The 24,624-nt window shown below is 50.2% G+C and overlaps 4 protein-coding genes across 4 annotated transcripts; all 4 read right to left on the bottom strand.

The window, feature by feature from the left end:
• Window positions 1-327: 327 nt before the first annotated feature.
• Window positions 328-3,024, bottom strand: LOC123441310 (calcium-transporting ATPase 7, plasma membrane-type-like). The gene has a single exon (XM_045117789.1). The coding sequence runs from the start codon at window positions 3,022-3,024 to the stop codon at window positions 328-330; it is 2,697 nt and encodes an 898-aa protein (XP_044973724.1).
• A 4,213-nt stretch (window positions 3,025-7,237) lies between these two features.
• On the bottom strand, window positions 7,238-9,934 carry LOC123441309 (calcium-transporting ATPase 7, plasma membrane-type-like). The gene has a single exon (XM_045117788.1). The coding sequence runs from the start codon at window positions 9,932-9,934 to the stop codon at window positions 7,238-7,240; it is 2,697 nt and encodes an 898-aa protein (XP_044973723.1).
• Window positions 9,935-14,144: 4,210 nt separating this feature from the next.
• LOC123441307 (calcium-transporting ATPase 7, plasma membrane-type-like) lies at window positions 14,145-16,841 on the bottom strand. Its single transcript, XM_045117787.1, has one exon. The coding sequence runs from the start codon at window positions 16,839-16,841 to the stop codon at window positions 14,145-14,147; it is 2,697 nt and encodes an 898-aa protein (XP_044973722.1).
• A 4,212-nt stretch (window positions 16,842-21,053) lies between these two features.
• Window positions 21,054-24,305, bottom strand: LOC123441306 (calcium-transporting ATPase 7, plasma membrane-type-like). The gene has a single exon (XM_045117786.1). It carries the CDS (start codon window positions 24,303-24,305, stop codon window positions 21,054-21,056), a length of 3,252 nt encoding a protein of 1,083 aa, XP_044973721.1.
• Between the last annotated feature and the right edge of the window lie 319 nt (window positions 24,306-24,624).

Raw genomic sequence — 24,624 nt, 5'->3', positions numbered from 1 at the left:
TGTACTTGTTGGCCAGGACACCATCTTTGAGTGTATTGACTTTCCAAGGGCATTGATATAAATGGGAATACATTTTACATGACCGCCCAAGATAAAAAAAGCATCAACCAAAATAATGGTGTCTGCTCGGAGTTTTTGGGTACCCCGATCAGTTTGGGTAGCAAGGATGTTACGATGAAAGAGACGCTCAACATGTTGTTGAAAGATGTGAAACTTTTCAGAAACGTCAGATTTTTTTGAGTAAGTAGATCCAGTTGAACTTGCTACCAACAGAAACGGGTCCAGGACCCCACACATCGCCTTTGATTCGCTACTAGGCTAGGCTTGTCAACTGCTACGAACCGGCACTGGGATGAACTTGACGGCCCAACCAACGGGCCACGACACGGTGGCGATGGCGAGGCAGACGCCCCATTGCCCCAAGCCGAGCTTCGTGGTACCAACGAACTTCGTGAGCACCTCCACCGTCACCACCTGCAGCACGAGCGCCAGGGCGACGATGAGGAGGAACATCCTATTCTTGAGCACCCCGGCAAGGACGTTGTCCCTCATGTTGAACTCGTTGAACACCTGGAAGAGCATGAAGACATTGAAGATCATGGTGGCACTGGCTTGGTCATCGTTGCCAAGGAATTGGAGCCCCAGCAGCACGGCGATCTGAAACATTGCCTGCGCGGCCATGATGTAACACATGGCATTGTTGATGAGCCGTGTCGTGCGGGAAATGGGTGGGGATTCCATGAGCGCGTCGGTGGGCTTGTCAGTGGATAGCGCCAGCGTGCTCATGACGCCCATCACCAGGTTCACCCACATGATTTGCACGGTGGTCAGTGGAACGTTACCCATGGTGACCGCCGACATGAAGTTGACGATGATTGCGACGGCGTTGACGATGATGTGGAACTGGATGAACTTCTGGAAGTTGTGATAGGCACAGCGTCCCCACCGGGTAGCCTTCACCACTACGTCGAACTTGCCGTTGAGGAAGATGGTGTCCGTGGAGACATCGGTGCCATGGACGTCCATGCACAGCACCACGTCGGCCTCCTTGAGAGCCGCCGCATCATTGATGCCCTCGCCGGCGGTCACGGCCACCACGTGGCCCTTGTGCTTCAGCCGCTTCACCAGCAACAGCTTGTCTTGGGGCCGGGAACTCGCCATGACACGGATCTTGTCCACCATCTGGAGTTGTCGTGTCACTGACATGGCCCGGAACTGGTGTCCCTCGATGACGACTCCGTCGGGGTCATTGCTCGAAATGATGCCGCACTCCTTGGCGATAGTAAGGGCCATGAGGATGTTATCGCCGGTGAGCATCTTCACGGCCATGCTTGCCTTTGTGCAATCTTCAATGGTGGCATTGACCTCTGGTCGGCAAGTGTCTTTCAAGCCGACTATACCTAACAATGTCAGTTCCTCCAGGTGATGAACCTTTGATTGCTCAGTGTCGTCAACCTTTTTATAAGCAAAGCCGAGGCACCGGAGGCCGCTTGCCACCATATCGCGGATCACCTTCTCAAGCTTGTTCCGCTGCTCCACACCGAGTTCACGCACCGTTGCATCCGTGTCCATGTACATGGAGCACATGGCAAGGAGCACCTCCGCGCCGCCTTTCCAGTGCGCGACCAACAAACGTGTGGCCTTGTCCCTGATTATTGCACGGCTGGGGCTGGGCTTCTCGTCGGAGTTGAAAGCCTCCACATGTACTACCTTGCAGCTCCTCTTCAAGGCGGCAGCATCCATGGAGAGGTCCGCCGTGGCCCATGACAGAAGTGCCTTCTCCACCGGGCTGCCCGATATCTCCGGTTGGGATACATTGTCCGGCTTGTACACGCTTCCGGTGGTGTTGAGCCCGACGCCCTGGCACAGCAGGCCAACGACGCTGCTAGATATCGCCGTGGGGGTTCTAGGTCGGGCAGTGCCGACCCAGAACTCGGTCACCTCCATCCTGTTGAGGGTGAGCATTCCGGTCATGTCGGTGCAGATGACCGTGACCGACGCCGACAAACTGTGCACCAGCGCCTTATCCTTCACCATCATCTTCATGGCAAAGGTGGCCATGAGAGACACCGCAATCGGCACGCCCTTTTCAATCAACAGCGGCTTTCCCGTGCTACTGTTGGTGAAATGGCGAACGAGGAGCACGGTGAAGGCGACAAGCGCGACGGCGACGGTAGCCTTGCCGATGGTTGAAATGAGACTCTCGAGGCGCTCCTCTAGCGGCGCCGGGCGAGTGTTCAATTTCAACGTTGAGAGGATGCTCCAAGCCGTGGTGTTGGTGCCGACGGCGGTGACGAGCATGGAGCCGTGGCCGTTGACGACCTTCACGCCGGAGGCGAGGAAGGGGTTCGTCCCGGCGTCGATGTCGATAGGGCCGGGATGTCCCGTCAAACTCGACTCGTCCACCTGGAAGCCGTGGCCGTCTGGGAACACCCCGTCCGCTGGAACGACGTCGCCGGTCTTGAGTATGAGCACGTCGCCGACGACGACGTCAAATACGGAGATCTCCTGTCTCCTGGCGGCGCGGACGACGGTGACGACAAGGTTGGCGGACTCGGTGGCGAGCTTGTGGTCCCTCTTGGCCTGGGCGTGGCTGATGACCGCGGTGACGCCGAAGACGACGAATGCGGCGAGGAAGATGGTGGCACCGTCGTACCACCCGTCCTTGACGCCATGCTCCATGATGCCTAAGCCGAGGGAGACGGCGGCACTGGCGAGTAGCGCGACGACGGAGACGTGGCCGAGCGCGTCCAAGACGTGGCGGAAGAAGGTCCTGGGCCTGGGCTTGGGGCACGTATTGTCGCCGAACTCCTTCTTGCGCCAGCTCAACGTCATGTCCTCGTCCCTGATGCCCCGCTTCGGGTGGGAAGTGAGCTTGGCCGCGATGCCGGTGCTTCCGCCGAGGCGGCGAAAGCAGTCATGGCACTTATCCTTGACGAGGCCCCTGATGGAGGAGGAGACTGCAGCAGCATCAGCATCAGCTTCAGCGTGAGAGTGACCTTCGTCCTCGTGGGGCATGTACATGTCCTCGTGAGATGCTTACTTAGCTTGGTCATTTTCGTATAGAAAAGTCCGACGTCGGCGAAGCATCAGGGCCGGTCCTGAGAATTCGGGGGCTCGGGACGGAACTAGAATCCAGGGGCCCGGGCGTAGAGCATAAAATCATATACAAAAAATGATCTTTTATTCTTCGCTGAAGGCAATATGTTAATTTTTATTATATACAAGTCTCTTCTTTGGATTGTTTTGATGATAAAAATATCGGACCTAATAGTTTATTCACTGATAATCATGGTATTTTAGCAGATAGTCACTCACGTTTATATGATTGATGTTAATGTAAATATCATATTATGTAAAATCCTTGTTTTCCAAATTTATATTACTTTTTTTCCTCCACAACAACTTCCGGTAAGTTATCAAATACGAAAATTATAACCCCAATAACATCTATCCACAAACATTATCTAATGAATATATTATTAATCCCATCAAAAACTGAATAGATTAATAATGGCCTAGTTGCAACAATCTAGAGGAAATTTTGATGATCATATATAAATTTAAATAAAGCTTCCCAGTTAAATCTCACACGGCTTACACTAGCAGATAAATTGAGATCCGAGGCATATAACTTATCTTTTCTAATCACGCCATCACACTGTATCGCCTCTCGGCGAGTCGGCATGGTTACGTGGAAGGCATGGCTATCGCCGGCGGTTCAGTCATCCTTCGACACGGAGCTTGTGTGAGTCAAAGCGCCGCCACGCACACATAGGAGATGGATATCAAGTGCCGTGCTGCTACTGTAGGGGACGATCTATTCTCTCAACTCTCAGCTTCTGTAACCTTTGAACATTCCGGGTATGTCCCCTTTATAAAAGATCCGCTTGACCTGGCTGAAAATTAGGAGAACATCTGAAAATGAAACAATTAAGCGCACAATTTTCGGCTGGCAAATTAAGGAACAAATCACTAGCGATTTTCCCCATAACTACTCCCAATTAATCGCATGCAATAACAAATTACTCCTCAATCGTAGCTGGAAGGAAATCCTGGGAAACGGTAATACCATTTAGTTTTCGCGTAGGAGGTAGGCGATACTTTGGGATTTGATCAGGGAGCTAATCCCATACAAGACGAGAACACGTATGTGGGGCCCCTTGGCATCAGGGGGCCCGGGGCGACCGCCCCGATCGCCCCCCTCCCCCCCCCCCCTCAGGGCCAGGCCTGCCAAGCATCCGTCGTCCGTCGTGAAGTCGGTAGGAATTTCGACTACGCCGGTCGACTTTCGCAGGGAAGGCGTGTGCGGCGTGCAAGTAATGTTAATACATAAGTTTACATAGGTTTACAAAGAGGTGGATTTTGATTAAAGATTATAAGGGAAATGAGGACCTCATTCCCTTAAAAATCTGGTTAGTTAGAAAGAAAGAATCCTAATCAACATGTAATAATTGGTTATATGTCTAGCAGGCCAGCAATCCACGTGCGCAGCCGATAGGAACGCCACCCGCTATGGCACACGGCGGTCTGTAGGAGGCCCAAAACCCGGCACGTGTAAAGTGCCTCAGGCGCTTTTTTGCAAAACAACAATAATAGGAAAGTCACTGAGACGCTTTTTCGAAAAAAAAAACAGAAAAGTCAGTGAGACGAAAGACAGATTGATGAGGTGTTTGCATGCCACGCTTCGCTTTATATAGTGAAGGGGCGGAGGGGGGGGGGTGTTAACGGAGATGCTTACTTAGCTTGGTCGTTTTCGTATAGAAAAGTCCGACGTCGGCAAGCATCCGCCGCCCGTCGTGAAGTCGGTAGGAATTTCGCGGCGGGCCGAGCAATTCACGTGCGCAGCCGATAAGAACGCCACCCGCTATGGCACGCAGCGGTCCGTGGGAGGCCCAAAACCCGGCACGTGTAAAGTGCCTGAGGCGCTTTTTCGTAAAAACAAAAAAACAGAAAAGTCCCTGAGGCGCTTTTTCGCAAAAAAGAACATAAAAGTCCCTGCGGCGATGGTGGGGAACTTTCTTGCGGGCGCGTGATACTTTTGTCCGCTCCGTACTTTGTGGGGGCCGTCTGTCATCCTCGTGCTGACGCAACCCGCGTGCGCGTAGCTTTTCTAACTCGCGCTGTCCGGTGGTCCGTCCCGCGCATGCTCCGAAACCTGCACGGACAGATGCGTTTGGATCGAGCGTTCGCCCTGCCCTAATTATTTTATAACAAGAAACGGTCACGAAGGTCCTAGACACTGCATTACACCACATAAGACAGGATTACAAAGCGGTTTACATCAAGACATCAAAGAAACATGATATATCAAACAAGTCCCCGTCTTTCATGAAGAGGACCCCAAACGAAAAGATGAGAAAGCAGTCCGGTCCTATGTTTAAATCAGTACTTTAGTAATCTATAGACACAAATTCATAGCCTCGGAGGATGAATATTATTATGTGTTAAAAAATCCTAGATTTTTCTTTTTTGCACAACCCTCATTTCAATGTATTTCGTCCTGAAAATTTACGCACTTGTGCATTATGCCTCCTTGTATATCTATTGTTTTTTTCCGAATTTTTTAAAATGTAAATATACTAATTTGTATGAATTTTGAATTTTTCAGAAACCAACTTCATTGGACTTCTTCCCCCAAAAGGAATTTTCGATTGCAGCATTGATATGTACTCCGTTCATATTAAAATAGTTGTCAAATGCTTGTCGTGATTTTAGTTCGACCTAAAACCACCACAAATATTTTGAAACAGAGGGAGTATTTATTATTTAGCAGTCGCACCTAGGTCATCTCCGGAAAACAACACAAACCGACTAGATATAGAAAAATAATTGTTACCAAATCCCCTTCTTAACTAATGGTCTTTGGTAAGAATGCTTTTTTTGACCATGAAAAAAATTAAAAACATAAAATTATGAAGGAATCTTAGTTTCCACAAGAGTTTCTCGGTAAAACCACAAGCACAATTAACCAATATTTGCACAGGGATCTCATTGTAAAATTGCTATCAGCAGTTAGCATCCATTCGATCTTATCATTACCATACCATCATTATCTCCTCACATCGTAGTTTGAGACTATTTCAAATCTTAAGCGATTCTCAAAAAAGGATTTATTCTTAAGATAGAACCATTTCGTCCTTTAACAATGGCTTAATCAACTAAGATATTATGATAAAAAATTGCTATAAATCCTATGGTAGAAAAAAATTGAGTGGCTTATCACCAACCCAACAATATTTCCAAGACATAGTGTTGTTTCCATTACCTAACACCCTGTTGTAATGTTTAGAAAAAATGTATAAGCTTTTAACAAGCTAGCTAGTCCAAAAATAGTAATATCACACCTTAGATTTAATCAAATAAATACACTTGTTATTTAAATATTCATTCAACAACACATCTTGTCACAATCGAAATTCATTTCTAATTTCCAGAAATAATTGGCCTGTAGTGCTTTATTCATATGTTTCAAATTGAATATATCTAGGCCATCCTGGTCTTTGGTTTTGTAGCAAGTTTTCTAGTTTACTGTCCGTAACCGTGCTAGGCCAAATGAAAGCATCTTCAAGGGCCACGAAATAGAGGAGGGCATTGAGTTTTGTATTGACTTTATTCCTGACATTAAGCCGATTGGTGTTCCTCAATCGCGGCATGAGGGAAAACTGAGTGGAAAAGGCATGCTAGGACCAAACTCAATAATATGTAGGAACGGACATTCTTGGGCGCAAGCACACTACACAGTTATACAAAAATACCTTGGTGGCCCCGTACATCAATGAACATGAGAATATTCTATGCTCCAAACACATGGAGTAGTCTGACGACTCGATTACACGTGAACACATGGGGACTTTTTGTGGTTGGTTGCAAACACATCTCATGAGTAACAACACTGTTGGAGATGACGTGTACTTGTTGGCCAGGACACCATCTTTGAGTGTATTGACTTTCCAAGGGCATTGATATAAATGGGAATACATTTTACATGACCGCCCAAGATAAAAAAAGCATCAACCAAAATAATGGTGTCTGCTCGGAGTTTTTGGGTACCCCGATCAGTTTGGGTAGCAAGGATGTTACGATGAAAGAGACGCTCAACATGTTGTTGAAAGATGTGAAACTTTTCAGAAACGTCAGATTTTTTTGAGTAAGTAGATCCAGTTGAACTTGCTACCAACAGAAACGGGTCCAGGACCCCACACATCGCCTTTGATTCGCTACTAGGCTAGGCTTGTCAACTGCTACGAACCGGCACTGGGATGAACTTGACGGCCCAACCAACGGGCCACGACACGGTGGCGATGGCGAGGCAGACGCCCCATTGCCCCAAGCCGAGCTTCGTGGTACCAACGAACTTCGTGAGCACCTCCACCGTCACCACCTGCAGCACGAGCGCCAGGGCGACGATGAGGAGGAACATCCTATTCTTGAGCACCCCGGCAAGGACGTTGTCCCTCATGTTGAACTCGTTGAACACCTGGAAGAGCATGAAGACATTGAAGATCATGGTGGCACTGGCTTGGTCATCGTTGCCAAGGAATTGGAGCCCCAGCAGCACGGCGATCTGAAACATTGCCTGCGCGGCCATGATGTAACACATGGCATTGTTGATGAGCCGTGTCGTGCGGGAAATGGGTGGGGATTCCATGAGCGCGTCGGTGGGCTTGTCAGTGGATAGCGCCAGCGTGCTCATGACGCCCATCACCAGGTTCACCCACATGATTTGCACGGTGGTCAGTGGAACGTTACCCATGGTGACCGCCGACATGAAGTTGACGATGATTGCGACGGCGTTGACGATGATGTGGAACTGGATGAACTTCTGGAAGTTGTGATAGGCACAGCGTCCCCACCGGGTAGCCTTCACCACTACGTCGAACTTGCCGTTGAGGAAGATGGTGTCCGTGGAGACATCGGTGCCATGGACGTCCATGCACAGCACCACGTCGGCCTCCTTGAGAGCCGCCGCATCATTGATGCCCTCGCCGGCGGTCACGGCCACCACGTGGCCCTTGTGCTTCAGCCGCTTCACCAGCAACAGCTTGTCTTGGGGCCGGGGACTCGCCATGACACGGATCTTGTCCACCATCTGGAGTTGTCGTGTCACTGACATGGCCCGGAACTGGTGTCCCTCGATGACGACTCCGTCGGGGTCATTGCTCGAAATGATGCCGCACTCCTTGGCGATAGTAAGGGCCATGAGGATGTTATCGCCGGTGAGCATCTTCACGGCCATGCTTGCCTTTGTGCAATCTTCAATGGTGGCATTGACCTCTGGTCGGCAAGTGTCTTTCAAGCCGACTATACCTAACAATGTCAGTTCCTCCAGGTGATGAACCTTTGATTGCTCAGTGTCGTCAACCTTTTTATAAGCAAAGCCGAGGCACCGGAGGCCGCTTGCCACCATATCGCGGATCACCTTCTCAAGCTTGTTCCGCTGCTCCACACCGAGTTCACGCACCGTTGCATCCGTGTCCATGTACATGGAGCACATGGCAAGGAGCACCTCCGCGCCGCCTTTCCAGTGCGCGACCAACAAACGTGTGGCCTTGTCCCTGATTATTGCACGGCTGGGGCTGGGCTTCTCGTCGGAGTTGAAAGCCTCCACATGTACTACCTTGCAGCTCCTCTTCAAGGCGGCAGCATCCATGGAGAGGTCCGCCGTGGCCCATGACAGAAGTGCCTTCTCCACCGGGCTGCCCGATATCTCCGGTTGGGATACATTGTCCGGCTTGTACACGCTTCCGGTGGTGTTGAGCCCGACGCCCTGGCACAGCAGGCCAACGACGCTGCTAGATATCGCCGTGGGGGTTCTAGGTCGGGCAGTGCCGACCCAGAACTCGGTCACCTCCATCCTGTTGAGGGTGAGCATTCCGGTCATGTCGGTGCAGATGACCGTGACCGACGCCGACAAACTGTGCACCAGCGCCTTATCCTTCACCATCATCTTCATGGCAAAGGTGGCCATGAGAGACACCGCAATCGGCACGCCCTTTTCAATCAACAGCGGCTTTCCCGTGCTACTGTTGGTGAAATGGCGAACGAGGAGCACGGTGAAGGCGACAAGCGCGACGGCGACGGTAGCCTTGCCGATGGTTGAAATGAGACTCTCGAGGCGCTCCTCTAGCGGCGCCGGGCGAGTGTTCAATTTCAACGTTGAGAGGATGCTCCAAGCCGTGGTGTTGGTGCCGACGGCGGTGACGAGCATGGAGCCGTGGCCGTTGACGACCTTCACGCCGGAGGCGAGGAAGGGGTTCGTCCCGGCGTCGATGTCGATAGGGCCGGGATGTCCCGTCAAACTCGACTCGTCCACCTGGAAGCCGTGGCCGTCTAGGAACACCCCGTCCGCTGGAACGACGTCGCCGGTCTTGAGTATGAGCACGTCGCCGACGACGACGTCAAATACGGAGATCTCCTGTCTCCTGGCGGCGCGGACGACGGTGACGACAAGGTTGGCGGACTCGGTGGCGAGCTTGTGGTCCCTCTTGGCCTGGGCGTGGCTGATGACCGCGGTGACGCCGAAGACGACGAATGCGGCGAGGAAGATGGTGGCACCGTCGTACCACCCGTCCTTGACGCCATGCTCCATGATGCCTAAGCCGAGGGAGACGGCGGCACTGGCGAGTAGCGCGACGACGGAGACGTGGCCGAGCGCGTCCAAGACGTGGCGGAAGAAGGTCCTGGGCCTGGGCTTGGGGCACGTATTGTCGCCGAACTCCTTCTTGCGCCAGCTCAACGTCATGTCCTCGTCCCTGATGCCCCGCTTCGGGTGGGAAGTGAGCTTGGCCGCGATGCCGGTGCTTCCGCCGAGGCGGCGAAAGCAGTCATGGCACTTATCCTTGACGAGGCCCCTGATGGAGGAGGAGACTGCAGCAGCATCAGCATCAGCTTCAGCGTGAGAGTGACCTTCGTCCTCGTGGGGCATGTACATGTCCTCGTGAGATGCTTACTTAGCTTGGTCATTTTCGTATAGAAAAGTCCGACGTCGGCGAAGCATCAGGGCCGGTCCTGAGAATTCGGGGGCTCGGGACGGAACTAGAATCCAGGGGCCCGGGCGTAGAGCATAAAATCATATACAAAAAATGATCTTTTATTCTTCGCTGAAGGCAATATGTTAATTTTTATTATATACAAGTCTCTTCTTTGGATTGTTTTGATGATAAAAATATCGGACCTAATAGTTTATTCACTGATAATCATGGTATTTTAGCAGATAGTCACTCACGTTTATATGATTGATGTTAATGTAAATATCATATTATGTAAAATCCTTGTTTTCCAAATTTATATTACTTTTTTTCCTCCACAACAACTTCCGGTAAGTTATCAAATACGAAAATTATAACCCCAATAACATCTATCCACAAACATTATCTAATGAATATATTATTAATCCCATCAAAAACTGAATAGATTAATAATGGCCTAGTTGCAACAATCTAGAGGAAATTTTGATGATCATATATAAATTTAAATAAAGCTTCCCAGTTAAATCTCACACGGCTTACACTAGCAGATAAATTGAGATCCGAGGCATATAACTTATCTTTTCTAATCACGCCATCACACTGTATCGCCTCTCGGCGAGTCGGCATGGTTACGTGGAAGGCATGGCTATCGCCGGCGGTTCAGTCATCCTTCGACACGGAGCTTGTGTGAGTCAAAGCGCCGCCACGCACACATAGGAGATGGATATCAAGTGCCGTGCTGCTACTGTAGGGGACGATCTATTCTCTCAACTCTCAGCTTCTGTAACCTTTGAACATTCCGGGTATGTCCCCTTTATAAAAGATCCGCTTGACCTGGCTGAAAATTAGGAGAACATCTGAAAATGAAACAATTAAGCGCACAATTTTCGGCTGGCAAATTAAGGAACAAATCACTAGCGATTTTCCCCATAACTACTCCCAATTAATCGCATGCAATAACAAATTACTCCTCAATCGTAGCTGGAAGGAAATCCTGGGAAACGGTAATACCATTTAGTTTTCGCGTAGGAGGTAGGCGATACTTTGGGATTTGATCAGGGAGCTAATCCCATACAAGACGAGAACACGTATGTGGGGCCCCTTGGCATCAGGGGGCCCGGGGCGACCGCCCCGATCGCCCCCCTCCCCCCCCCCCTCAGGGCCAGGCCTGCCAAGCATCCGTCGTCCGTCGTGAAGTCGGTAGGAATTTCGACTACGCCGGTCGACTTTCGCAGGGAAGGCGTGTGCGGCGTGCAAGTAATGTTAATACATAAGTTTACATAGGTTTACAAAGAGGTGGATTTTGATTAAAGATTATAAGGGAAATGAGGACCTCATTCCCTTAAAAATCTGGTTAGTTAGAAAGAAAGAATCCTAATCAACATGTAATAATTGGTTATATGTCTAGCAGGCCAGCAATCCACGTGCGCAGCCGATAGGAACGCCACCCGCTATGGCACACGGCGGTCTGTAGGAGGCCCAAAACCCGGCACGTGTAAAGTGCCTCAGGCGCTTTTTTGCAAAACAACAATAATAGGAAAGTCACTGAGACGCTTTTTCGAAAAAAAAAACAGAAAAGTCAGTGAGACGAAAGACAGATTGATGAGGTGTTTGCATGCCACGCTTCGCTTTATATAGTGAAGGGGCGGAGGGGGGGGTGTTAACGGAGATGCTTACTTAGCTTGGTCGTTTTCGTATAGAAAAGTCCGACGTCGGCAAGCATCCGCCGCCCGTCGTGAAGTCGGTAGGAATTTCGCGGCGGGCCGAGCAATTCACGTGCGCAGCCGATAAGAACGCCACCCGCTATGGCACGCAGCGGTCCGTGGGAGGCCCAAAACCCGGCACGTGTAAAGTGCCTGAGGCGCTTTTTCGTAAAAACAAAAAAACAGAAAAGTCCCTGAGGCGCTTTTTCGCAAAAAAGAACATAAAAGTCCCTGCGGCGATGGTGGGGAACTTTCTTGCGGGCGCGTGATACTTTTGTCCGCTCCGTACTTTGTGGGGGCCGTCTGTCATCCTCGTGCTGACGCAACCCGCGTGCGCGTAGCTTTTCTAACTCGCGCTGTCCGGTGGTCCGTCCCGCGCATGCTCCGAAACCTGCACGGACAGATGCGTTTGGATCGAGCGTTCGCCCTGCCCTAATTATTTTATAACAAGAAACGGTCACGAAGGTCCTAGACACTGCATTACACCACATAAGACAGGATTACAAAGCGGTTTACATCAAGACATCAAAGAAACATGATATATCAAACAAGTCCCCGTCTTTCATGAAGAGGACCCCAAACGAAAAGATGAGAAAGCAGTCCGGTCCTATGTTTAAATCAGTACTTTAGTAATCTATAGACACAAATTCATAGCCTCGGAGGATGAATATTATTATGTGTTAAAAAATCCTAGATTTTTCTTTTTTGCACAACCCTCATTTCAATGTATTTCGTCCTGAAAATTTACGCACTTGTGCATTATGCCTCCTTGTATATCTATTGTTTTTTTCCGAATTTTTTAAAATGTAAATATACTAATTTGTATGAATTTTGAATTTTTCAGAAACCAACTTCATTGGACTTCTTCCCCCAAAAGGAATTTTCGATTGCAGCATTGATATGTACTCCGTTCATATTAAAATAGTTGTCAAATGCTTGTCGTGATTTTAGTTCGACCTAAAACCACCACAAATATTTTGAAACAGAGGGAGTATTTATTATTTAGCAGTCGCACCTAGGTCATCTCCGGAAAACAACACAAACCGACTAGATATAGAAAAATAATTGTTACCAAATCCCCTTCTTAACTAATGGTCTTTGGTAAGAATGCTTTTTTTGACCATGAAAAAAATTAAAAACATAAAATTATGAAGGAATCTTAGTTTCCACAAGAGTTTCTCGGTAAAACCACAAGCACAATTAACCAATATTTGCACAGGGATCTCATTGTAAAATTGCTATCAGCAGTTAGCATCCATTCGATCTTATCATTACCATACCATCATTATCTCCTCACATCGTAGTTTGAGACTATTTCAAATCTTAAGCGATTCTCAAAAAAGGATTTATTCTTAAGATAGAACCATTTCGTCCTTTAACAATGGCTTAATCAACTAAGATATTATGATAAAAAATTGCTATAAATCCTATGGTAGAAAAAAATTGAGTGGCTTATCACCAACCCAACAATATTTCCAAGACATAGTGTTGTTTCCATTACCTAACACCCTGTTGTAATGTTTAGAAAAAATGTATAAGCTTTTAACAAGCTAGCTAGTCCAAAAATAGTAATATCACACCTTAGATTTAATCAAATAAATACACTTGTTATTTAAATATTCATTCAACAACACATCTTGTCACAATCGAAATTCATTTCTAATTTCCAGAAATAATTGGCCTGTAGTGCTTTATTCATATGTTTCAAATTGAATATATCTAGGCCATCCTGGTCTTTGGTTTTGTAGCAAGTTTTCTAGTTTACTGTCCGTAACCGTGCTAGGCCAAATGAAAGCATCTTCAAGGGCCACGAAATAGAGGAGGGCATTGAGTTTTGTATTGACTTTATTCCTGACATTAAGCCGATTGGTGTTCCTCAATCGCGGCATGAGGGAAAACTGAGTGGAAAAGGCATGCTAGGACCAAACTCAATAATATGTAGGAACGGACATTCTTGGGCGCAAGCACACTACACAGTTATACAAAAATACCTTGGTGGCCCCGTACATCAATGAACATGAGAATATTCTATGCTCCAAACACATGGAGTAGTCTGACGACTCGATTACACGTGAACACATGGGGACTTTTTGTGGTTGGTTGCAAACACATCTCATGAGTAACAACACTGTTGGAGATGACGTGTACTTGTTGGCCAGGACACCATCTTTGAGTGTATTGACTTTCCAAGGGCATTGATATAAATGGGAATACATTTTACATGACCGCCCAAGATAAAAAAAGCATCAACCAAAATAATGGTGTCTGCTCGGAGTTTTTGGGTACCCCGATCAGTTTGGGTAGCAAGGATGTTACGATGAAAGAGACGCTCAACATGTTGTTGAAAGATGTGAAACTTTTCAGAAACGTCAGATTTTTTTGAGTAAGTAGATCCAGTTGAACTTGCTACCAACAGAAACGGGTCCAGGACCCCACACATCGCCTTTGATTCGCTACTAGGCTAGGCTTGTCAACTGCTACGAACCGGCACTGGGATGAACTTGACGGCCCAACCAACGGGCCACGACACGGTGGCGATGGCGAGGCAGACGCCCCATTGCCCCAAGCCGAGCTTCGTGGTACCAACGAACTTCGTGAGCACCTCCACCGTCACCACCTGCAGCACGAGCGCCAGGGCGACGATGAGGAGGAACATCCTATTCTTGAGCACCCCGGCAAGGACGTTGTCCCTCATGTTGAACTCGTTGAACACCTGGAAGAGCATGAAGACATTGAAGATCATGGTGGCACTGGCTTGGTCATCGTTGCCAAGGAATTGGAGCCCCAGCAGCACGGCGATCTGAAACATTGCCTGCGCGGCCATGATGTAACACATGGCATTGTTGATGAGCCGTGTCGTGCGGGAAATGGGTGGGGATTCCATGAGCGCGTCGGTGGGCTTGTCAGTGGATAGCGCCAGCGTGCTCATGACGCCCATCACCAGGTTCACCCACATGATTTGCACGGTGGTCAGTGGAACGTTACCCATGGTGACCGCCGACATGAAGTTGACGATGATTGCGACGGCGTTGACGATGATGTGGAACTGGATGAACTTCTGGAAGTTGTGATAGGCACAGCGTCCCCACCGGGTAGCCTTCACCACTACGTCGAACTTGCCGTTGAGGAAGATGGTGTCCGTGGAGACATCGGTGCCATGGACGTCCATGCACAGCACCACGTCGGCCTCCTTGAGAGCCGCCGCATCATTGATGCCCTCGCCGGCGGTCACGGCCACCACGTGGCCCTTGTGCTTCAGCCGCTTCACCAGCAACAGCTTGTCTTGGGGCCGGGAACTCGCCATGACACGGATCTTGTCCACCATCTGGAGTTGTCGTGTCACTGACATGGCCCGGAACTGGTGTCCCTCGATGACGACTCCGTCGGGGTCATTGCTCGAAATGATGCCGCACTCCTTGGCGATAGTAAGGGCCATGAGGATGTTATCGCCGGTGAGCATCTTCACGGCCATGCTTGCCTTTGTGCAATCTTCAATGGTGGCATTGACCTCTGGTCGGCAAGTGTCTTTCAAGCCGACTATACCTAACAATGTCAGTTCCTCCAGGTGATGAACCTTTGATTGCTCAGTGTCGTCAACCTTTTTATAAGCAAAGCCGAGGCACCGGAGGCCGCTTGCCACCATATCGCGGATCACCTTCTCAAGCTTGTTCCGCTGCTCCACACCGAGTTCACGCACCGTTGCATCCGTGTCCATGTACATGGAGCACATGGCAAGGAGCACCTCCGCGCCGCCTTTCCAGTGCGCGACCAACAAACGTGTGGCCTTGTCCCTGATTATTGCACGGCTGGGGCTGGGCTTCTCGTCGGAGTTGAAAGCCTCCACATGTACTACCTTGCAGCTCCTCTTCAAGGCGGCAGCATCCATGGAGAGGTCCGCCGTGGCCCATGACAGAAGTGCCTTCTCCACCGGGCTGCCCGATATCTCCGGTTGGGATACATTGTCCGGCTTGTACACGCTTCCGGTGGTGTTGAGCCCGACGCCCTGGCACAGCAGGCCAACGACGCTGCTAGATATCGCCGTGGGGGTTCTAGGTCGGGCAGTGCCGACCCAGAACTCGGTCACCTCCATCCTGTTGAGGGTGAGCATTCCGGTCATGTCGGTGCAGATGACCGTGACCGACGCCGACAAACTGTGCACCAGCGCCTTATCCTTCACCATCATCTTCATGGCAAAGGTGGCCATGAGAGACACCGCAATCGGCACGCCCTTTTCAATCAACAGCGGCTTTCCCGTGCTACTGTTGGTGAAATGGCGAACGAGGAGCACGGTGAAGGCGACAAGCGCGACGGCGACGGTAGCCTTGCCGATGGTTGAAATGAGACTCTCGAGGCGCTCCTCTAGCGGCGCCGGGCGAGTGTTCAATTTCAACGTTGAGAGGATGCTCCAAGCCGTGGTGTTGGTGCCGACGGCGGTGACGAGCATGGAGCCGTGGCCGTTGACGACCTTCACGCCGGAGGCGAGGAAGGGGTTCGTCCCGGCGTCGATGTCGATAGGGCCGGGATGTCCCGTCAAACTCGACTCGTCCACCTGGAAGCCGTGGCCGTCTAGGAACACCCCGTCCGCTGGAACGACGTCGCCGGTCTTGAGTATGAGCACGTCGCCGACGACGACGTCAAATACGGAGATCTCCTGTCTCCTGGCGGCGCGGACGACGGTGACGACAAGGTTGGCGGACTCGGTGGCGAGCTTGTGGTCCCTCTTGGCCTGGGCGTGGCTGATGACCGCGGTGACGCCGAAGACGACGAATGCGGCGAGGAAGATGGTGGCACCGTCGTACCACCCGTCCTTGACGCCATGCTCCATGATGCCTAAGCCGAGGGAGACGGCGGCACTGGCGAGTAGCGCGACGACGGAGACGTGGCCGAGCGCGTCCAAGACGTGGCGGAAGAAGGTCCTGGGCCTGGGCTTGGGGCACGTATTGTCGCCGAACTCCTTCTTGCGCCAGCTCAACGTCATGTCCTCGTCCCTGATGCCCCGCTTCGGGTGGGAAGTGAGCTTGGCCGCGATGCCGGTGCTTCCGCCGAGGCGGCGAAAGCAGTCATGGCACTTATCCTTGACGAGGCCCCTGATGGAGGAGGAGACTGCAGCAGCATCAGCATCAGCTTCAGCGTGAGAGTGACCTTCGTCCTCGTGGGGCATGTACATGTCCTCGTGAGATGCTTACTTAGCTTGGTCATTTTCGTATAGAAAAGTCCGACGTCGGCGAAGCATCAGGGCCGGTCCTGAGAATTCGGGGGCTCGGGACGGAACTAGAATCCAGGGGCCCGGGCGTAGAGCATAAAATCATATACAAAAAATGATCTTTTATTCTTCGCTGAAGGCAATATGTTAATTTTTATTATATACAAGTCTCTTCTTTGGATTGTTTTGATGATAAAAATATCGGACCTAATAGTTTATTCACTGATAATCATGGTATTTTAGCAGATAGTCACTCACGTTTATATGATTGATGTTAATGTAAATATCATATTATGTAAAATCCTTGTTTTCCAAATTTATATCACTTTTTTTCCTCCACAACAACTTCCGGTAAGTTATCAAATACGAAAATTATAACCCCAATAACATCTATCCACAAACATTATCTAATGAATATATTATTAATCCCATCAAAAACTGAATAGATTAATAATGGCCTAGTTGCAACAATCTAGAGGAAATTTTGATGATCATATATAAATTTAAATAAAGCTTCCCAGTTAAATCTCACACGGCTTACACTAGCAGATAAATTGAGATCCGAGGCATATAACTTATCTTTTCTAATCACGCCATCACACTGTATCGCCTCTCGGCGAGTCGGCATGGTTACGTGGAAGGCATGGCTATCGCCGGCGGTTCAGTCATCCTTCGACACGGAGCTTGTGTGAGTCAAAGCGCCGCCACGCACACATAGGAGATGGATATCAAGTGCCGTGCTGCTACTGTAGGGGACGATCTATTCTCTCAACTCTCAGCTTCTGTAACCTTTGAACATTCCGGGTATGTCCCCTTTATAAAAGATCCGCTTGACCTGGCTGAAAATTAGGAGAACATCTGAAAATGAAACAATTAAGCGCACAATTTTCGGCTGGCAAATTAAGGAACAAATCACTAGCGATTTTCCCCATAACTACTCCCAATTAATCGCATGCAATAACAAATTACTCCTCAATCGTAGCTGGAAGGAAATCCTGGGAAACGGTAATACCATTTAGTTTTCGCGTAGGAGGTAGGCGATACTTTGGGATTTGATCAGGGAGCTAATCCCATACAAGACGAGAACACGTATGTGGGGCCCCTTGGCATCAGGGGGCCCGGGGCGACCGCCCCGATCGCCCCCCTCCCCCCCCCCCTCAGGGCCAGGCCTGCCAAGCATCCGTCGTCCGTCGTGAAGTCGGTAGGAATTTCGACTACGCCGGTCGACTTTCGCAGGGAAGGCGTGTGCGGCGTGCAAGTAATGTTAATACATAAGTTTACATAGGTTTACAAAGAGGTGGATTTTGATTAAAGATTATAAGGGAAATGAGGACCTCATTCCCTTAAAAATCTGGTTAGTTAGAAAGAAAGAATCCTAATCAACATGTAATAATTGGTTATATGTCTAGCAGGCCAGCAATCCACGTGCGCAGCCGATAGGAACGCCACCCGCTATGGCACACGGCGGTCTGTAGGAGGCCCAAAACCCGGCACGTGTAAAGTGCCTCAGGCGCTTTTTTGCAAAACAACAATAATAGGAAAGTCACTGAGACGCTTTTTCGAAAAAAAAAACAGAAAAGTCAGTGAGACGAAAGACAGATTGATGAGGTGTTTGCATGCCACGCTTCGCTTTATATAGTGAAGGGGCGGAGGGGGGGGGGTGTTAACGGAGATGCTTACTTAGCTTGGTCGTTTTCGTATAGAAAAGTCCGACGTCGGCAAGCATCCGCCGCCCGTCGTGAAGTCGGTAGGAATTTCGCGGCGGGCCGAGCAATTCACGTGCGCAGCCGATAAGAACGCCACCCGCTATGGCACGCAGCGGTCCGTGGGAGGCCCAAAACCCGGCAAGTGTAAAGTGCCTGAGGCGCTTTTTCGTAAAAACAAAAAAACAGAAAAGTCCCTGAGGCGCTTTTTCGCAAAAAAGAACATAAAAGTCCCTGCGGCGATAGTGGGGAACTTTCTTGCGGGCACGTGATACTTTTGTCCGCTCCGTACTTTGTGGGGGCCGTCTGTCATCCTCGTGCTGACGCAACCCGCGTGCGCGTAGCTTTTCTAACTCGCGCTGTCCGGTGGTCCGTCCCGCGCATGCTCCGAAACCTGCACGGACAGATGCGTTTGGATCGAGCGTTCGCCCTGCCCTAATTATTTTATAACAAGAAACGGTCACGAAGGTCCTAGACACTGCATTACACCACATAAGACAGGATTACAAAGCGGTTTACATCAAGACATCAAAGAAACATGATATATCAAACAAGTCCCCGTCTTTCATGAAGAGGACCCCAAACGAAAAGATGAGAAAGCAGTCCGGTCCTATGTTTAAATCAGTACTTTAGTAATCTATAGACACAAATTCATAGCCTCGGAGGATGAATATTATTATGTGTTAAAAAATCCTAGATTTTTCTTTTTTGCACAACCCTCATTTCAATGTATTTCGTCCTGAAAATTTACGCACTTGTGCATTATGCCTCCTTGTATATCTATTGTTTTTTTCCGAATTTTTTAAAATGTAAATATACTAATTTGTATGAATTTTGAATTTTTCAGAAACCAACTTCATTGGACTTCTTCCCCCAAAAGGAATTTTCGATTGCAGCATTGATATGTACTCCGTTCATATTAAAATAGTTGTCAAATGCTTGTCGTGATTTTAGTTCGACCTAAAACCACCACAAATATTTTGAAACAGAGGGAGTATTTATTATTTAGCAGTCGCACCTAGGTCATCTCCGGAAAACAACACAAACCGACTAGATATAGAAAAATAATTGTTACCAAATCCCCTTCTTAACTAATGGTCTTTGGTAAGAATGCTTTTTTTGACCATGAAAAAAATTAAAAACATAAAATTATGAAGGAATCTTAGTTTCCACAAGAGTTTCTCGGTAAAACCACAAGCACAATTAACCAATATTTGCACAGGGATCTCATTGTAAAATTGCTATCAGCAGTTAGCATCCATTCGATCTTATCATTACCATACCATCATTATCTCCTCACATCGTAGTTTGAGACTATTTCAAATCTTAAGCGATTCTCAAAAAAGGATTTATTCTTAAGATAGAACCATTTCGTCCTTTAACAATGGCTTAATCAACTAAGATATTATGATAAAAAATTGCTATAAATCCTATGGTAGAAAAAAATTGAGTGGCTTATCACCAACCCAACAATATTTCCAAGACATAGTGTTGTTTCCATTACCTAACACCCTGTTGTAATGTTTAGAAAAAATGTATAAGCTTTTAACAAGCTAGCTAGTCCAAAAATAGTAATATCACACCTTAGATTTAATCAAATAAATACACTTGTTATTTAAATATTCATTCAACAACACATCTTGTCACAATCGAAATTCATTTCTAATTTCCAGAAATAATTGGCCTGTAGTGCTTTATTCATATGTTTCAAATTGAATATATCTAGGCCATCCTGGTCTTTGGTTTTGTAGCAAGTTTTCTAGTTTACTGTCCGTAACCGTGCTAGGCCAAATGAAAGCATCTTCAAGGGCCACGAAATAGAGGAGGGCATTGAGTTTTGTATTGACTTTATTCCTGACATTAAGCCGATTGGTGTTCCTCAATCGCGGCATGAGGGAAAACTGAGTGGAAAAGGCATGCTAGGACCAAACTCAATAATATGTAGGAACGGACATTCTTGGGCGCAAGCACACTACACAGTTATACAAAAATACCTTGGTGGCCCCGTACATCAATGAACATGAGAATATTCTATGCTCCAAACACATGGAGTAGTCTGACGACTCGATTACACGTGAACACATGGGGACTTTTTGTGGTTGGTTGCAAACACATCTCATGAGTAACAACACTGTTGGAGATGACGTGTACTTGTTGGCCAGGACACCATCTTTGAGTGTATTGACTTTCCAAGGGCATTGATATAAATGGGAATACATTTTACATGACCGCCCAAGATAAAAAAAGCATCAACCAAAATAATGGTGTCTGCTCGGAGTTTTTGGGTACCCCGATCAGTTTGGGTAGCAAGGATGTTACGATGAAAGAGACGCTCAACATGTTGTTGAAAGATGTGAAACTTTTCAGAAACGTCAGATTTTTTTGAGTAAGTAGATCCAGTTGAACTTGCTACCAACAGAAACGGGTCCAGGACCCCACACATCGCCTTTGATTCGCTACTAGGCTAGGCTTGTCAACTGCTACGAACCGGCACTGGGATGAACTTGACGGCCCAACCAACGGGCCACGACACGGTGGCGATGGCGAGGCAGACGCCCCATTGCCCCAAGCCGAGCTTCGTGGTACCAACGAACTTCGTGAGCACCTCCACCGTCACCACCTGCAGCACGAGCGCCAGGGCGACGATGAGGAGGAACATCCTATTCTTGAGCACCCCGGCAAGGACGTTGTCCCTCATGTTGAACTCGTTGAACACCTGGAAGAGCATGAAGACATTGAAGATCATGGTGGCACTGGCTTGGTCATCGTTGCCAAGGAATTGGAGCCCCAGCAGCACGGCGATCTGAAACATTGCCTGCGCGGCCATGATGTAACACATGGCATTGTTGATGAGCCGTGTCGTGCGGGAAATGGGTGGGGATTCCATGAGCGCGTCGGTGGGCTTGTCAGTGGATAGCGCCAGCGTGCTCATGACGCCCATCACCAGGTTCACCCACATGATTTGCACGGTGGTCAGTGGAACGTTACCCATGGTGACCGCCGACATGAAGTTGACGATGATTGCGACGGCGTTGACGATGATGTGGAACTGGATGAACTTCTGGAAGTTGTGATAGGCACAGCGTCCCCACCGGGTAGCCTTCACCACTACGTCGAACTTGCCGTTGAGGAAGATGGTGTCCGTGGAGACATCGGTGCCATGGACGTCCATGCACAGCACCACGTCGGCCTCCTTGAGAGCCGCCGCATCATTGATGCCCTCGCCGGCGGTCACGGCCACCACGTGGCCCTTGTGCTTCAGCCGCTTCACCAGCAACAGCTTGTCTTGGGGCCGGGAACTCGCCATGACACGGATCTTGTCCACCATCTGGAGTTGTCGTGTCACTGACATGGCCCGGAACTGGTGTCCCTCGATGACGACTCCGTCGGGGTCATTGCTCGAAATGATGCCGCACTCCTTGGCGATAGTAAGGGCCATGAGGATGTTATCGCCGGTGAGCATCTTCACGGCCATGCTTGCCTTTGTGCAATCTTCAATGGTGGCATTGACCTCTGGTCGGCAAGTGTCTTTCAAGCCGACTATACCTAACAATGTCAGTTCCTCCAGGTGATGAACCTTTGATTGCTCAGTGTCGTCAACCTTTTTATAAGCAAAGCCGAGGCACCGGAGGCCGCTTGCCACCATATCGCGGATCACCTTCTCAAGCTTGTTCCGCTGCTCCACACCGAGTTCACGCACCGTTGCATCCGTGTCCATGTACATGGAGCACATGGCAAGGAGCACCTCCGCGCCGCCTTTCCAGTGCGCGACCAACAAACGTGTGGCCTTGTCCCTGATTATTGCACGGCTGGGGCTGGGCTTCTCGTCGGAGTTGAAAGCCTCCACATGTACTACCTTGCAGCTCCTCTTCAAGGCGGCAGCATCCATGGAGAGGTCCGCCGTGGCCCATGACAGAAGTGCCTTCTCCACCGGGCTGCCCGATATCTCCGGTTGGGATACATTGTCCGGCTTGTACACGCTTCCGGTGGTGTTGAGCCCGACGCCCTGGCACAGCAGGCCAACGACGCTGCTAGATATCGCCGTGGGGGTTCTAGGTCGGGCAGTGCCGACCCAGAACTCGGTCACCTCCATCCTGTTGAGGGTGAGCATTCCGGTCATGTCGGTGCAGATGACCGTGACCGACGCCGACAAACTGTGCACCAGCGCCTTATCCTTCACCATCATCTTCATGGCAAAGGTGGCCATGAGAGACACCGCAATCGGCACGCCCTTTTCAATCAACAGCGGCTTTCCCGTGCTACTGTTGGTGAAATGGCGAACGAGGAGCACGGTGAAGGCGACAAGCGCGACGGCGACGGTAGCCTTGCCGATGGTTGAAATGAGACTCTCGAGGCGCTCCTCTAGCGGCGCCGGGCGAGTGTTCAATTTCAACGTTGAGAGGATGCTCCAAGCCGTGGTGTTGGTGCCGACGGCGGTGACGAGCATGGAGCCGTGGCCGTTGACGACCTTCACGCCGGAGGCGAGGAAGGGGTTCGTCCCGGCGTCGATGTCGATAGGGCCGGGATGTCCCGTCAAACTCGACTCGTCCACCTGGAAGCCGTGGCCGTCTAGGAACACCCCGTCCGCTGGAACGACGTCGCCGGTCTTGAGTATGAGCACGTCGCCGACGACGACGTCAAATACGGAGATCTCCTGTCTCCTGGCGGCGCGGACGACGGTGACGACAAGGTTGGCGGACTCGGTGGCGAGCTTGTGGTCCCTCTTGGCCTGGGCGTGGCTGATGACCGCGGTGACGCCGAAGACGACGAATGCGGCGAGGAAGATGGTGGCACCGTCGTACCACCCGTCCTTGACGCCATGCTCCATGATGCCTAAGCCGAGGGAGACGGCGGCACTGGCGAGTAGCGCGACGACGGAGACGTGGCCGAGCGCGTCCAAGACGTGGCGGAAGAAGGTCCTGGGCCTGGGCTTGGGGCACGTATTGTCGCCGAACTCCTTCTTGCGCCAGCTCAACGTCATGTCCTCGTCCCTGATGCCCCGCTTCGGGTGGGAAGTGAGCTTGGCCGCGATGCCGGTGCTTCCGCCGAGGCGGCGAAAGCAGTCATGGCACTTATCCTTGACGAGGCCCCTGATGGAGGAGGAGACTGCAGCAGCATCAGCATCAGCTTCAGCGTGAGAGTGACCTTCGTCCTCGTGGGGCATGTACATGCTGACGGCGACGTAGGAGGTGCTCCCCGGAAGGTCCTCGCCGCCGCCGGCATCAGCTTCAGCGTGAGAGTGACCCTCGTCACCGTGGGGCATGTACATGTTGACGGCGACGTAGGAGGTGCTCCCCGGAAGGTCCTCGCCGCCGCCGGCATCAGCTTCAGCGTGAGAGTGACCCTCGTCACCGTGGGGCATGTACATGCTGACGGCGACGTAGGAGGTGCTCCCAAGAAGGTCCTCGCGGCCGCCGGCATCAGCTTCAGCGTGAGAGTGACCCTCGTCATCGTGGGGCATGTACATGCTGACGGCGACGTAGGAGGTGCTCCCCGGAAGGTCCTCGCGGCCGCCGGCATCAGCTTCAGCGTGAGAGTGACCCTCGTCCTCGTGGGGCATGCACATGCTGACGGCGACGTAGAAGGTGCTCCCCGGAAAGTCCTCGCCGCCGCCGGTGGAGAGCGCGCGGACGGGCGCAAGCCTGCTGCACGCCCGAATGACGTACAACGCCTTGCGCCATTGGTTCACTGGCTGCCGGCCCGCAGCCTGGGCGCACTCCGCCATGATCCGCTTGCAGTGCAGCGATTGAAGCGCAGACGCAGCAGCTATATGAATTTTGATTTGGCTAACCACGCTAAGCGCAGACGCAGCAGCTTGTGTGTGTGTGTGTGTGGAGACGAAAGACAGGTCGATGAGGAGATGGGAATGAGGTGCTTGCATTCTACCCAGTTTATATAGCTGGTTAACGGAGAGGCTTACTAGCCGTGTTGTTTTCGTATACAAAAGTTCGACGCGTCGGCGAAGCATCCGCCGGCCGTCGCGCCTGAATTTCGACTACGTCGCCGAAGCATCCTCCGGCCGGATGTGGGAGGCTCAAAATCCA

Source organism: Hordeum vulgare, chromosome 3H (assembly GCF_904849725.1).
Source record: "Hordeum vulgare subsp. vulgare chromosome 3H, MorexV3_pseudomolecules_assembly, whole genome shotgun sequence".
In the NCBI taxonomy this organism is placed as follows: Eukaryota; Viridiplantae; Streptophyta; class Magnoliopsida; order Poales; family Poaceae; genus Hordeum; species Hordeum vulgare.
This window is presented reverse-complemented; position numbering and strand designations above follow the sequence as displayed.